General features: G+C 35.7%; 1 protein-coding gene across 2 annotated transcripts in view; it reads right to left on the bottom strand.

The window, feature by feature from the left end:
- Window positions 1–1,655: 1,655 nt before the first annotated feature.
- The window catches only part of tmtopsb (teleost multiple tissue opsin b), a 28,343-nt gene continuing 14,252 nt past the window's right edge, over window positions 1,656–15,746 (bottom strand). Inside the window, exons 3-5 of one of the 2 annotated variants that reach the window (XM_019083695.2) lie at window positions 10,312–10,545; window positions 2,676–2,712; window positions 1,656–2,576 (exon numbers count right to left, since the gene is read on the bottom strand). In XM_019083695.2, the coding sequence (XP_018939240.1) occupies window positions 2,422–2,576; window positions 2,676–2,712; window positions 10,312–10,545 (426 nt within the window). In that variant the 3' untranslated portion in view covers window positions 1,656–2,421. The remainder of the gene's footprint in view (window positions 2,577–2,675; window positions 2,713–10,311; window positions 10,546–15,746) is intronic. The other variant, XM_019083694.2, reaches the window with a different exon arrangement.

Raw genomic sequence — 15,746 nt, 5'->3', positions numbered from 1 at the left:
AGGAGTCAACAGTCTGCTCATCGCTGAGAAGCCTGTCCTTCTGATGCCAAACAAATTTAAATATTGATTACAAAACACCAGAACCAAAACAAAATAAACCGAAAAGAAACATATGATCACTATAATTTATTAAACTGAAATGAATTCCATTGTCAACAGATTCTGTTGCAGGTTTTGGCTTTAAGGCATCATTGCTTTATGATACGTTATAGTTTATGAAAGCTTTTTGGCATTTAATTATTATTTTCTGTGTGTGTGTGTGTGTATGTGTGTGTAAACAGTATGATAAATAGGTGTCATGGGATGGGTGCCTGCAGCCAATTTCGCATAACGTGCCAAGGAAATTATGTATTTCAAATCAATGATTTGCTTATTTAAACTTGGAAATACATTGGCAAGGCTACGGAGAGCTATTCCTGGATTGTTTTCATTTGTTAAGCAATTTTACATGTTACACAACATCTGTTAAAATAGTCAGAAAGCTAGAACTTCAGAGCTTACATATAAATACTTGTAAAGTGTTTTTCATATAGACCATTGCATTTTAATTGTTATTAAAGGGGTCATATCATACATTTCACATTTTTTCCTGAGGTTAATTAATGATGTTAGTCAAGGTTTCTTACAGCTCAAAACAGGCTTATATCCTCAAACATTTTAAGGATTGTTATAAAACAAGTCCAGTTGCACAAACTCACTGATGTGATCAGAGTCGATAAAAATGAAGTATTAAAACACAGCCAAGCACAACTTTCAGTGGATATTTTTCATATCCCACTCTACTGGGAGAATAAGTTGACAATGAAAATTAATTACTGATGTATAAATGTGGACGTGTTAAATGTATCTTGGGTTTTAGATGGGTTTAGATTCCACAGATTCTCTTTTAAGATTGACGAGCAAGTTATTAAATGTCTGTATTTCAACTGATATAACCCCTTTAAATTTAAGCAACATCAATCCCATAAAGGAATAGTTCTCACAAAAAAGAAAATTAGCTGAAAACTGACATTCTCAAGCCACTCGTGATGTAGATGAGTTTGTTTCTTCATCTGAACAGATTTGGAGAAATGTAGCATTACATACTTGCTCTCCACTAGATCCTCTGCAGTGAATGGGTGCCGTCAGAATGAGAGTCCAAGCAGCTGATAAAAACATCCCAATAATGACTCCACACCACACAACTCCAGTTCATCGCTTAACATCTTATGTAGCAAAAACGAACATGTCTATAATAAACAAATCCATTATTAAGATGTTTTTAACTTCAAAATAGTTGCATCTGGCTAAAATATGAGCTCTTTACTATTTCTTTTTCATAAAAAAATCAGAAAAAGAATGTGCTCTGAATCAAGAGAGATATTTGCTCAGATCAAGCACTGTTTACAAGCCAAAACAGTTCTAAATAAATATATTGGTGGATTTTAAAATGAGAGGACGATGGGATGGACAATTTCGCTGGAGAAAGAGTTATTACTGATTATGGATTTTTGGTATTTTGGCCAAAAGCGACAGTTAAATAGCCTTAATGATGGATTAGAATCTTACAAGCATGAACCTTTCACAAGACATTAACTGATGGACTGGAGTTGTGTGGATTACTTGTGGATTATTGTGTTTCTTTTATTAGCTGTTTGGACTCTCATTCTGACGGCACCCATTCACTGCAGAGGATCCAGTGGTGTGCAAGTGACGTAATGCTAAATTTCTCCAAATCTGTTATGATGAAGAAACAAACTGATCTACATTTTGGATGACCTGAAGGAAAGTATACCTTTTAAGCAAATTTCAATTTTTGGGTGAACTATTGGTTTCACAAACAGCCCTTTGTGTGTTTAGAGTACTTGTACATGTCCAAATGATGAGCAGAATTACAAGAAGAGTAACAAAAGCATCACTTTAAACAATGTGTGCTACACTGGTTGTCCAACCATGAAAAAGTACTGGTAGTGAAGTTTTCTTGTTAAAGTAAAATAGCAGGAAAAAACAGAGACACCTCACCAAAATCTGGACTCATAAGAAACATCAACTACTCTAAATTAATAGTTAGATCCAGATGTTTTAAACTTCGTTTGGGGTGTCATTCCTTTCTCCAGCTGTCTACTTCCATTCTTAGTGTTTTCCCCTATAAAGATCACACATGCAACATAACACGACTGTCAGTGAGGGGCGTGTCCTTGTTCCACATTCCTTTGCAAAACACGCCCACTTATCAATTCTCTTTTCTTTTTATGCAATCCGTGACCTCTGTCACTTCTAATTCCACTGTATTAGTATTGGTTTGGCCTGACTGTATGAGCTCAACCATTGTAGTAGGCCACAAGAGAGACAACAGGTCTGTTGGTGCCCTGGCCCACAGCAGGAGATGGTTTCTCACCCTCTGAGGAAGTTTTCTGCCCACCGCTGTTAGGACCAAAAATATTAGGATGGCCAGCTGAGGCCACCGCGAAGGTCACATTCTGGCCATTGGCACGTCGCACTGTCCTGAGAGTTTTGGTGACTTTGGAGGAGTTTTTGAAGCTGGATCCTCTCTCTGGGGTGGTGCACAAGATGAGAGCATGGAAACATCTGCAAAACTGACACACAAAGACAGATTGAGAGAGCTGGGGTTACATTTCTAATGCTTTAAAGGGATAGCTGACACACAAATGAACATTCTGTTAGAATTTACTCACTCTTATGTAGTTCCAAACCTGAATGACTTTCTTTCTTCTGTGGGAACACAAAAGAAGATATTTTGAAAAGTGTCTTACTGTTTTTGTCCATACAAGCAAAGTCAAAGTCGTTTTGGACTCCAATGACTTTAAGTGTATGGACAAAACATCTGAAATTGTATTTAAAATATCTTCTTTTGTTGTCCACAGGAAAAAAGTCAACACATAATATGTTATTTTGCATCTCAAATGTATCTTGATTTAAGAATGGTTAGCTGTTTATACAGAAAAACAAGGCAAAAATACGAAAGAAAGAAAGTTTATAATACCTTAATATCTTCATGCCTTATAGTCCATTTAGCAGATTAGAGCTGGCGATAATATAATTATAATATAAATTTTTTACAATGACACAAACAATCAAACAAATGATATTTGCTATATTGTATATATTGCCTTACTTGAATATAAGGTTAGTTACGATAGATAGATAGATAGATAGATAGATAGATAGATAGATAGATAGATAGATAGATAGACAGATAGATAGATAGATAGACAGATAGACAGATAGACAGAAAGATAGATAGAAAAACAAAACAACCTTCACCATTAAATTTTGACAGATTCAGCCAGCCTGCACTTTGAAGAGAGTTTTATGAATACTGAAATTCAGAGGTGCAAGCATTTGTCCTAAAAGTTCAGAAACTCAATTTCTGTAACAGAAACTCTTATTTTCACCCTAACAATAAAAAAGCAATATATTTTGCTCCAAGCAAAACCATTTGCAGTAGAATGAAATAAGGAAATGTTTGTGTGGCCTTGGCTCTATACAACCATCAGATTGCAACAAGATTTCATGCAAGTGTTGAGTAAATGAATGGCTAGTCATGAATTGTTCCCTCAGAAGGGGAGTGTAACTAATACACCCTTCAAAATCCTCCCTGCTTTGGGAACAGTGACAGAAATCACATTGAAAACAGATTCGGAAATTTTATTTCAGTCTGGAAATAAAGTTTAGGGGCTTTTGACAGACACAGAAACATTATGACATAAAATCAACAAGAAAGATGTCATTTGTAGGTCATTAAAATGATAATATTAATCAATTAAAATGTATTAATATCAATTAAAATATATATTATTCAATTTAAACATTAATATCAATGAATATATACAAACATGCTTACAAACACACAAACAAAGCATCATTTAAAAAACTTCAATCCACAAAACACAGAGTAAGATTTCACCCCTTGAGAAAACGTAGTATACTTAGTATACGTCCATGTTCACTGTATACTTATAGTCTACTACATTTCCTCAGAAGATGCCAAAAACCGTAGAATCATCATGTTTTGTCAGTTCAGTTTCTTTGTATATCATATACAAGAAATATTGGTATATTAAAAGTTAAATGCTTTTTTGACACTCAATTATCAGTGCCTTTGAAACAGAGGGAAAACTAGAGAGACAGAAAGAGACAGACGACTGAAGGGGTTTAGATTGGGGTCAAGGGTTCTCGGTTAATGGTAGACTGCAAATACACACTTTTCCCAAGACAATCGGCTTCAGTCAGCCTGTTAATGGCCATTCTGTGTTCTGCTAGCACTGATGGGACTCAGTCATGGATGACCATGGCAATCACTGATAGTCCTTACAGAATCTCTCCATGAATCCACTATTCCTGACAAATATCTCCTTATGTTTGTACTGACATAGATGACCTGTAACGTAATCAAGCTGTCTGAATCTAAAAATTGGTCACATTGCTGTCAGCTATTACAGGTGTGCGCTACAGTATGCACTTTTTTTGGTATAGAGGACAGGTGAGGAATGTGATACGGTTAAGGTGGGAGGAATGAATCTATAAATGGATTCAGATCCACACACTCATTACAGGGGCTGGCAGGAGGTCTGGTGAACCCCGCGGAGAAGACGGAGGTGGCACAGAAGGTGGCTGTGCATCTGGACATGCTGTAGGACAGTTAACACAACTATCTGCCTGGGTGTTTGATCAAATTAGATTTAGCACATGTGGCACATTGATTTAGCATGGTCACTAACTGAATTTATTTGGATTATATAACATTATTTTTGATGATTAGTATGTGTAATTTGTTCATGGGTAAATCAATGCTCCTGGTCAAAAGCAAATTAAGCTCTAGTGCCAGTATTTGTGGCAAAATGTTTGTTACTACAGAAAAAACCTTTGACTCGTGCCATAGTTACAATAAGGCAGCTTCAATGAAAGTACACAGGGCCAGGTAGTAAATATTAAAATGTGCACTGTTTAAATCCACATTTATTGTATTAATATAGCCACAAAACTTATTATACATTTATATTATGCATTAACAGATTTAAAGTTAATTTTCATGACACTAGTAAAGCAGTTATTTCTGCTGATCCAACACCAACAGCAATAATCTCTGTAAATAAGTAGCTCTCTTCTCAAAAAAAGGATTTGAACAGCTTTGCTGCTTAATAAACATTTTTATGGATGAATTAATGTAAATGAATTGACAGAAATGAAAGATGCTAATTTTGACATCTAAAGGAAGATGGCATCTTTACTTTAATTGTAAGTGCCTTAACCATAAAATTAGTCGAATTAAGTAAAAATATTCAATTGGTTACATTATGTAACAAATGCTGTCAGAGCTTATAGTCAAAGTTCACCCAATGAAAAAAATATCAGTATATAACCCCCCCTCCCCCATGTTGTTCAAAATCTGTAAAACTTTTTTCTTCTGCATATTTCTCTAGATATTTTGAACAATGTAATGTAAGTAATTGTGATTTTTTTTTTTTTTTTTTTTTTTTTTTTTTGCTCACCCTTATGTGCTTCCAAACTTTTATGACATTCTTTCTTCTGTGTGATGAACATGAACATATTTTGCAGAATGTTGGTAACCATTTACTTCCATTGTATTTATGTCCATATACATTTTTTGGTCACCAATATTCTTCCAAATGTCTTATTTCATGTTGCATATACTGTAAGACAGAAAGTCATACAGGTTTGGAACAACATAAAGATTTTTATTTTTGGGTAAACTATTTAATTTGTGTGCAAAACACTGAAAACTCCTTTAAGGATGCAAGTCTAGGAAAATGTGAGAGCAGCACTCATTTATTTAAAAGCATTCATTAAATTTACTTAATTTGTTAAACAAGTAAAGGGAACTTTTGTGAACAACCGGCCTTCAAATTTTACAGAAATCAGCAGAGCGCAGAATCTGTGTGGGCCTGCAAAAACCCTTCCACATGTACAGTAATTTGCATGTTCCCCATGATGAGAACATCTTATATCTCCAAGTGTGAAAATTCAAATCAAACTGGGAGGGGAAAATATCTTTGCAATCTCCTAAGACTGAACTTGACTTGAGCAGTCGGGGTTCAGGGAATCATTTTCACCTCTGGCAGATAATGAGCAGTAATTTGAGTGTGTACTCGTGCTGGATCAGTGAATGTTCAGTTGGCCGGCTGCAGTCCGGATCTGAGAGGAGTGCTGGGTAGCAGACTTTCGAGCAGATGATGGTCTGGAATGGAGATGATTAGTTCTCTGTGGGGTACTGAAGAGCTTGGGAGAGCAGGACAGAACATCCTCGCCAATTACGCTACACCTGCTCACAGGTGGTCCGGAATAACTGATCCCACTGCTTGGAAGAACTGCCTGTCTCTCTGGAAAGCTCTTAATTTTGAAGCTGGCACTTTTGTTGGTCTTATTGTTTCTTACACAATGTGTGATAATGTGTCTATTTGCAGTAACTTTTCACAAAATAATAATAATGATAATTCAAAGTGTATATATTTGTCTTGCTTTGCAGTAAAACATTAAATTATCTTAAAATATATAGTCTTAATTGAAAAAAAAAATTGTGTAAGATAATCAGATTTGTATGGAAACTTGTTTATGGCATGGAATAAAAAAATATAAAATAATGACTTTATATCTTATTAAGGACTGTTTAATAAGATAATTTGGATAATTTGGACTGTTTTCCTCACAATTCTGAGAAAGATATGGAGATATTAAGTCATAATTGTGAAACATAAACTCACAATTCTACGAAGTAAAGTCCGAATTTGAGATATGTATACTTGCAATTGTGAGAAAAAAAAATAAATGGTGAGTTTATATTTACAGTTTAAAAAACCGCAAATCTTTTTCTCAGAATTGCATGCTATAAACACAGAACTGCGAGAATAAAACTCTGAATTGAGATATAGTCACAATTTTTTTAATCCTATGGCAGAAACAACCTTCCATAGATTTGCTTGCAGAAAATCTCTTGTATTAATTTTTCAATCTGCCAGTTGGGCTTCTTGTTTTAAACATAAATGACACTAAATTCTGTTATATGGATGAATTAAATAAAATATGAACAAAAATAAAATAAAAACAAATAAAATATAAAACAAAACAAAACAAAACAAAACAAAACAAACTTAACTCTTGATAATTCAACTTAATTAAACAGACAGCTTTACTTATAACATATTAAAATGTACATATTGTTTTAAGAATGCTTTAAGGATTTTTGTACTGCAAACAAAGAAAAAAATTGTGAAAATGTTTTTGTGGTGCAACTGACATGTGCTTGTTACCCCTATAACCAGTTAATGAACAAGGGAGGTTTTCAGCATACTGATGATTCCCCCGAGTAGGCCTATGCATTGTGCTCTTAATAAGGGAGAAAATGTGAAATGTGCTAGAAAATTCCTTGCGTCCCAAAAAAGAGAAAGCGGAAGCAGTAAATGTAATTACCACATAGCATGACAGCTCCTGAACCCGGGCGATATAATAGTACTGTTATTTACTCACGGGCTCAGGAACTTCGCAGCTCTCTCGCACTCCAAAACTCACTTTTTTTTCAGTACTCTTCCATTTTCCGCTGTCTTTCAACCTCCACCGGTCATATCGACACATGCCGAGTAGATACTTGAATCTGTACAGCACTTTAAGTCTTCAACTCGCCTCAACTCACAGTTTCCATGGTTACGGGCTGGGAGGAATTGAAGACTGAAAATGACATACAGGTGACTGGTGTCTCCTCCAGCAGGCAAAACTAGTTTCTCCACGTCTTCGTCTCTGGTCTTATCACAAGCAATTGTTTGGAGCAGAAGCTTAAACCCATACAGAAGAGAAGTGCACAGATATTACAAACACAACCTGTTCACATGTACAAGAGTTTAGAAATAATAATAAAATGTGCCTCTTGTATCAGGTCGATCATATAAGAGGTACTTCTTTGAAGGAAAAGTTTCTTTGAAAACTTCCTACGACTTTCTTCCAACATACTCTTACACAATCCTTGAACAAACACAAAAATTACAGCATTGAAAGATTATATTTACTCAAATGGTTTGTGCATTCTTCCAAACACTTGAACATAATTGCATGCATAACTATTTGATTGTTTTGTCCATCCATAAACTGTTGGAATAAAAATCAGCCATCAAAGCTGCATGGGATGGAGTTGAACAGCCATTGTAAAAAATGATCCATAGATAAAGTAAATAATGCTGAAAAAAAATCAATAATTTACTTTATTGTAGTTTTTTTCGATTTCAGGAAAACAAGTAATGCTTCTCAAAGCTGCATTTCTATTACATTCTATTTATATTCTGATTTTTAAAGTCAAACTGATAAACTTAGCAGGTTGGTTGAATTAATGCATTTTTACCTCAAATAGGATGGAAAAATGGTTTTGTAATTCAGTTCCATTTTCCCTCTTCCCAGCATGCACCGAAGCTTGAGTAATCAATGTGGTTGCATTGTTTGGCCATTTGCCAGTTTAATTCACATCACTGAAGCTGATTTTTCATCAACTTAAAATGATCAATTAGTTGTTGGGTTTATGGCATTTCATGTTTGTTCACGTCATGAGTATTCATATGCTGTTTTCAATAATTTAGCACTTTGCTTTCCAAAATGTACATTCCATATAGAAATGTAGGAACATAAAAATTAACAATTTAAAACAAAAAGTGTACACTGAACACCTTTCAATCACATACTTAAAGGGATAGATCACCCAAAAATGAAAACTCTCATATTTTTAGCAAACAGCCAACAGTACATTGTATGGGTCAAAATTATTGATTTTTCTTTTATGTCAAAAATCACAATAGCATATTAAGTAAAGGCCATGTTCCATGAAGATATTTTTTAAAATTCCTACCGTAAATATATTAAAACGTAATTTTTGGTTATAGTAATATGCATTGCTAAGGACTTCATTTAGACAGCTTTAAAGGCAATTTTCTCAATATTTTTCAAATGACAGATTTTCATGATGTATTCAAAAAATTTATCCTTATGACTGGTTTTGTGGTCAAGGGTAATATATCATTTCAATTTGTGGCATCTTGACATTTTAAAGTTATGTCAGTACATTTGCGTAAAAAAGCAGATGAATTTAACTAATAAGAAATGTTGCCTTCAATTTTTGCCATCAGTTCATTTTTTTTTTTCAGTATGAAAGGAAAAAGATGAGCAGAAGGGAGGTTGGAGCTTATCAGCAGAGTACAATTCAAAACTGATTCAAAACCAGTGAAAGAAAAAGTCAAATCCTTGTTCAGTTCCTGTCCCCAATGAAAAACTGAACCCGAGAACCTGATTTTAATATTACATCTCAATTAAATTTTCAAATGGTAGTTTAAATAATATGGTCTGTGGATGTCAGCCTTGTAATTTTTCAATGCATAACCCATAAAAGGTTATAATTTAATATATAATGGCCTGACTTGATGAGTTGAGTGACCTTGATAGAATCTTACGAACCTAGTTATGCTATTTATATGATTTTTCCTTCTCATTTGTTTCAGCCCAGATTGTTATTTTTAAATAAGTTTTGAATTTTTGAATTTTTATTTTTAAATAAGATGTTGATAATGTGCTTTTGGGAATGCACCCTAACTGAAAACCTTGCTAAATATGAGAGAACTCAAGCAATCCTGCGTGTTCTTATAAAAAAAAACGTGAGATTATGTTTGTTAAAGACTAAATATAGCAATGAATTGAATCAGCTCATTATAAAAATACCATAGCAACAAAAGTACATTGACACTTAAGCCATGTTTAAATTGAATTTACAGCAACTAAGCAAAATTAAACTATGTTTAACCTTTCTCAAAACTGGCATTTTCTTAGTCACTGTTGCAACCACTGGTGACTCTGAAGGTCATTTTTAGCTCAATACACTTCTTTTGTAAAATGTTTAGCAAAAAAAGTATGTGCTTTCTTGCAGTTACATTCATTTTTAAGTGTGACTTACGCATTCAAATGCATAAAAGCATGTGCTGCATTTGCATGCAAATAAACTAATGCAAATATCACATGTAATATAATATACATATCCATCCATTATAGGTTGATCATATATAATCTTTTTCCCATACATGTCAAAGCTGGGATATATAAATTGGCTACAATGGCCAGGTTTTGGCTGTGTTTTCCTAACGTTTGCATAGTTGCTGAAGATTCTGACTGAAAAGTAGTTTGACCAATAGCTTGCATGCTATTGGCCAAACTACTAAGACATATTCAGTAAAAAGAAGACGTATAGTCACCCTACTTTCACTGAAGGTCAAACAAGCATCTTTACACACTGATTGAATTTAAAACTGTTTTTCTGTTGGCACCCACCTGTTTGTTCATGAAGATGTAGATGATGGGGTTTATGACTGTGCTGCTCTTGGCTAACAGAGAAGGAACGATGCTGGCCGCTGCTGTGACCAGGCCAGGACGCCCAAACGTGGCCAGCAGGGCCATAACCCCATAGGGCAGCCAGCAAAGCAGGTAACACACCACCATGGTGACCACCATGAAGAGAACACGCTGCTCCCGCTTTCGACTCACCGCCGTATTGATCCTGCTCATCTTTGTGATTTTGATGAGGGAAAAGAAGAGGAAAGAAAAATAAATAAGATCTGAGAAACATGAAATCACACTGGGCAGCTGCGTCACTTTAGCCAAAGTAATAAAACTGTACATGCAGACATTCACAGATTAAATGCCTCATTGAACGTTTAGCATGTAGCTTCAGGCCAGCTGGGCAGAAATGGATACAGCCATGAAATCGATCGCTCTGGTCTGTAATAGACCCTTAAACACAACAATGGGCGAACAGAAGGTCCATTAGACGATGCAGAATTGCCTACTGAGCATGAGGCACCATTTTCTCAGTGTTGTAGCACTTTGTCTGACAGCTGCTAAGTGCTCTTCTGGTGTAGGCACCCAAGAGCTGAGAGTTGCTACTTTTGTTGAACTTTGAAGTTTGGTGCAGTGGTGTTCTGCAGTGTCATTTCCCCTCAGACTTCAATGTGTATGTGGAATAAACTCACTTCAAAAAGTCATTTTCTTTATCATCTCTTTCAGAATTTCTATGGAATAACAAACTTATATACCACAGTTCAAAAGTTTGGGGATTTTTTTTAAAATGAAATTTAAAATATGATTTTCAAAAAGTTTTTTTAGTCTATAAATGACATACTTAACACACAGTTTGGTCCCACATCAGAAATTACCTAACAAATTAAGTTTTCTTCCTTGTTTTAAGAGAAAATATAGTAAATGTACTATATTTTGTTAGAAAATTGGGTACTAGAAAATAACACTGAATTCAAAATATGTTAAAAAGTAATAATATCTTGAACATTTGAGCTTTAAACAAGTACATTTATCTTGTTTTAAAGGATGTTTACTCAATATATTTCAAGGTTGATTTTTTTCTTTACTGGAAAACAATGCAAAAATACTCAAATCACATTCTTCCTGCATTCAATAACTTGTCAACACAACATCATTAATGTCAAAACGCCACTAGTTCTCACATGTATGTGACTACCATTCTGGAGACATTCACAGCAGGAGCCAGTGACCGTTCTGTGTTGTCACACTTAAATAAGTGTCTGTACAAGTGAAATTAATGAAGATGGATGGAAAAATAGAGAAAGTATGGAATGGAAAGTAGCACCATTAAAATGGGAAGAATTCACCTCTTCTTTAAGGCACATTTCTTCTCATATAACTTAATGATCTGAGTCATACAGTGCTTTGAATTATATCCTATACTTTAAATTACAACATGAACACATGTCTTCCTCATGGGTCTGTACTTCTAGTGTGTAATGGCTAAAGCCCTGCACCCAGAGGATCAAAACTGTGCTTTGACTAAGAGCTAATTAAGAGCAATGGAGTGGAACAAGTGTGGCCCTTTCCTCACAGGCGGTCCTCACAAGACACCCTCGTTTCCACCGTCCACCTTGAGAAGAAGCCGCAACTTGACAAATTATTACTTAGCAGAATGTCAGATCAATGTCAAGTTGCTAATAGGCTCCCCATTGAGTTGCGCCACAGTTTTCTGGGTCTTTTTTTAGTGGTCACATTAAAAATTAGTCCTATATGCAGAGAAGGGCAACACTCAGGGGTGCAGGCTGTGAATAACATGGCCTGCAAGGTGTGAAGGCCTGTGGGGGTGTAAAGTCATGGCGGCAGAGGCCACAGCCAGCGGCACATCTGCGGACGCACTACCAATTAAAAGTGAAAAGATGTGACGGCTGTTTGAGATGCAATGCTGAGGTGGGTGGACAAAAAAGGGCAGTCTATACCCCTGCAAGACATTCACAACTTCCACCCAATTGAAGTTTGATTGACAGGTGGAAACTTCATGGTCACATTAAACACAGGATGCCATGTAGAGACGACTGAAGATGGACAACCTCAGATGTGAATCACAATAGAAGACAGTGTGTACAGGTGTGTCTGCTTTCCATAATCCTCAAAAGAATTCCAGTAATTATAGCACAACTCCTGATGAAACATTATTGCTAGGGAATAGCAATTATAAGCAGCTATTTAAAAGTGTTGAGATGCTAAATGGATTAAACAAATAAACTGTGAAATAGGACAGAAAATAAGCTTTGGGAACATTATAATAACCACACAGAGTGTGAAAGCATATGCTTAATCAACGTTCAAAACCTTATTAGCATAAATAAACCATTTTTTCCCCTCTGAGAGACCAGATTGAATAGATTAACAACTAAGATACACCAAAATCTGATGACATCCAGAGCTGTCAAACTTCTAAAATGCGCCTGGAGAGTCACAAACTGCAAGAATCCACATAGGTTGCATCATTAGAGCAGGCGAGAACATGTTAATCCATGCGTTTCGTGGTGGTGTTGTGGTAATGAGACTCTCCCCTCTGGGTGCATGTGAGCCCTGCAGTCAGAAGGTGGCAAACCCAGCAGGATGGAGCGCTGTGAAGGAGATGCTAATGCTCTTGTGGCTGTCAGAGAGCGTTTGGTCAGGGAGGAGCCCTCGGGTATGTGGGTATAGGTGGATGTGAAACATTATGTGGCTAGGAAGATTCTGAAAGCTGTGTGGCTGTGATCAAAGCTGAGACCTTTAAACTTAACTTTGTTTCTGGAGATCTCACTCTGGTCTTCTCTGATACTGGAAAAACAACAGTCTCCATTAGAAAACGGAAAAAAAGTCTGTCAGCAGTCAGGGGAACGTGGGTAAATCTTTCAGTTCTCTGATGAACCTGATATTCTGCTGATCTGGTGGAAGGTTAAATTCTAAATACTTAAGCAATATGGTGACTGTCCTTAAAAAAAAATTCTAGACTGCCAAGTCTTTAGAGTAACTGTAAGAGAGATGTGAACATCAGTTTGTGGTCAGTGTTGAATGTGATGAAACTGTTCCAGAAAATGGTAAGAAATGTCTTTCTATCAAGTTGTGAGCTGCATGCAAAAACAAACAATTACTACCAGTGTAGTGATTCACAAAAAAAAAAAAAACGAGCAGGTTCTTTTTGGTGAATCAAAAACAAGCAGTGAGACCAGTGCAGCCTGTTTTCTGAAACAAATGATTCTAACGAGTGGCTTCTTTTGAAACATAGTTTAAAAAGACAAGTTTCCAGTTTAGATGAGTCTTTAACACTGCCATGTATAATTTAAAAATCAAACTGAATCAGGATATTAGGGTTGCAAAGGAGTGGAACATTTCGAGACAATTTCCGGAATCTCTCCGAAAAGTTACAAAATTGTCTGAAAGTTTCCAAAAATCCCGGAAAGTTTCCAAAATTTCATCAAAAAAGTTTCAAACATTTTCGAGACTGAGAGCTTCTTAATCAAAATCAAACTGAATCAGGAAATCTCTATCAATACTAGGGTTGCAAAGGGGTGGAAAATTTTTGAAAAATCTCAGAAAAGTTCCGAAATCATCTGAAAGTTTCCATAATTTCCAAAGTTTCAGAAATTTTACATTTATTTTTGCCATTTTTGCCTTCATTATTACGATTGAACAGTATTCAGACAGGAAGCGAATTGGGAGAGAGAGGGGTACAAAACTGGAAAAAGTCCGCGAGTCAAGACTCGAACTCGGGACACCCAAAGCACAATAACGCTACCCACGAGGCTATTGGCACCAACCTTTTTGCAACCTTAATCAATATTGAGCTTTATAAATGGTCATGAATCCTGTCTACACATTTACAATATTATTAATTTCATACATAAAGCCATTACTTGTAACCAGTCTAAAAAACAATAGTGTATAAAGATAGAGTAAGTCTAAATGTTTGCATGAAGTTCATGCACAGTTTATCTTCAAATAATGCATGCTATTGGCAAATTACAGTAACCTCACATCAATTATGAAAACAGATGCATCTGTTTGATTAGAGAAATGTAGTCATTAAATAAAAATAGCAATAATCTAGCGACTGAACAACGGGCCCACACACAATCTGCACCCACAGAAGATTCACAGAACTGGAACACCCTTCATTCACAAAGTTCTACACATCCTCCAACCCTTTCATGCTTGATTATTACATATTCGGTATAATTTGATTATGTTTTCAGCTACCAATTATAGAGTAGTACTCCGATTAGCACATTTTACCATGCTTAAATCCATTCTGCAGATTTCCCCATAAATCATAACAGAAAATAATCCCCAGATCCCCTCTGGGCCTGTTAATCACTAAAGCCTATAATGGGAAATTTTATTTGTCAATAAAACTTTGACATTTATGACATCGGCATTACAAATACGCCATTACAGATATTTTCCTGTGCATCCCCACAGGACCCTCTTTAAGAACCTCTGCCCTACATTTTCCTTAATGAGAATAAAGAAGTGCAAGTTCTAAAGTTTTTTTTTTTTAAAAAGAGAGATGGCAAAAATGACTTAAAACGCTATTAATTAAGGAAACATACAGTATGTTTGTACAGTGGTTGGTACAAAAGTCTGAGACTACTAGTGAAAATTCTTATATTTAGATTTTTAGATAGAAGTTAAAATACACATTTTAAAATGAAAATAAATAAATAGGAAGAAATAAGAAAACAAATCAATAAATCAATCAATAAAACATTCAATCAGATTTATACTAAGATTTGCAATGTGGTCTCAGACTTTAGATAAAAGTAAAATAATAGGAGGAAGGGCCGGTAAAAATCCTTTCTCTCTCTCACACGCGCACAAGTGAGAGACAATAAGTAAGTAGCGAAAAGGAATTGATAGTTGAAAGATGGATGGCTGGAATGACAGATGGAACAGTGAAAAGCACAGAGCAAAGTCAAAAACAGACTTAAAGAAAGTGGCAGCCAGAGAGAGAAAAAAGGGGATGGTATAGTATATGGATGAGGAGTAGGAGCAGAGTGACAGAAAAGAGAAGGAGAGATAAAACTTCATTCTAAACCGACCCATTTCAGTAAAATAGGCCCTGACGATCGACTCTTGATTGATTTGGGGCATAACCTGATCCGTCGTCAACTGCACTAAACAAATACAGTCTACTAGATCATTAAATCTCCTCTCTGACAGGTGGGCAGAACAGTTATGAGTACAGCTGCTTAAAAAGCTCCCAGGAGAGAGTGTTGCTCTATGCCTCTCGTTCTTTATTGCTCCTGAACTCCCTCTATTCTATAAGCAGCTACAGTTGCTTGTACAGCATGCATAAATCAATGCCTTTAAGTAAACAGTCTGGCAAAATGAGTTCATCACATTCATGTCTGCACTTTATTCTCTGCCCTTATGTAAACCGGGGACGAGGGTGTGTTCAG

The sequence above is a fragment of the Cyprinus carpio genome, chromosome B24, assembly GCF_018340385.1.
Source record: "Cyprinus carpio isolate SPL01 chromosome B24, ASM1834038v1, whole genome shotgun sequence".
In the NCBI taxonomy this organism is placed as follows: Eukaryota; Metazoa; Chordata; class Actinopteri; order Cypriniformes; family Cyprinidae; genus Cyprinus; species Cyprinus carpio.
Note: the sequence above shows the minus strand (reverse complement) of the source record. Positions and strands in the feature narration are given on the sequence as shown.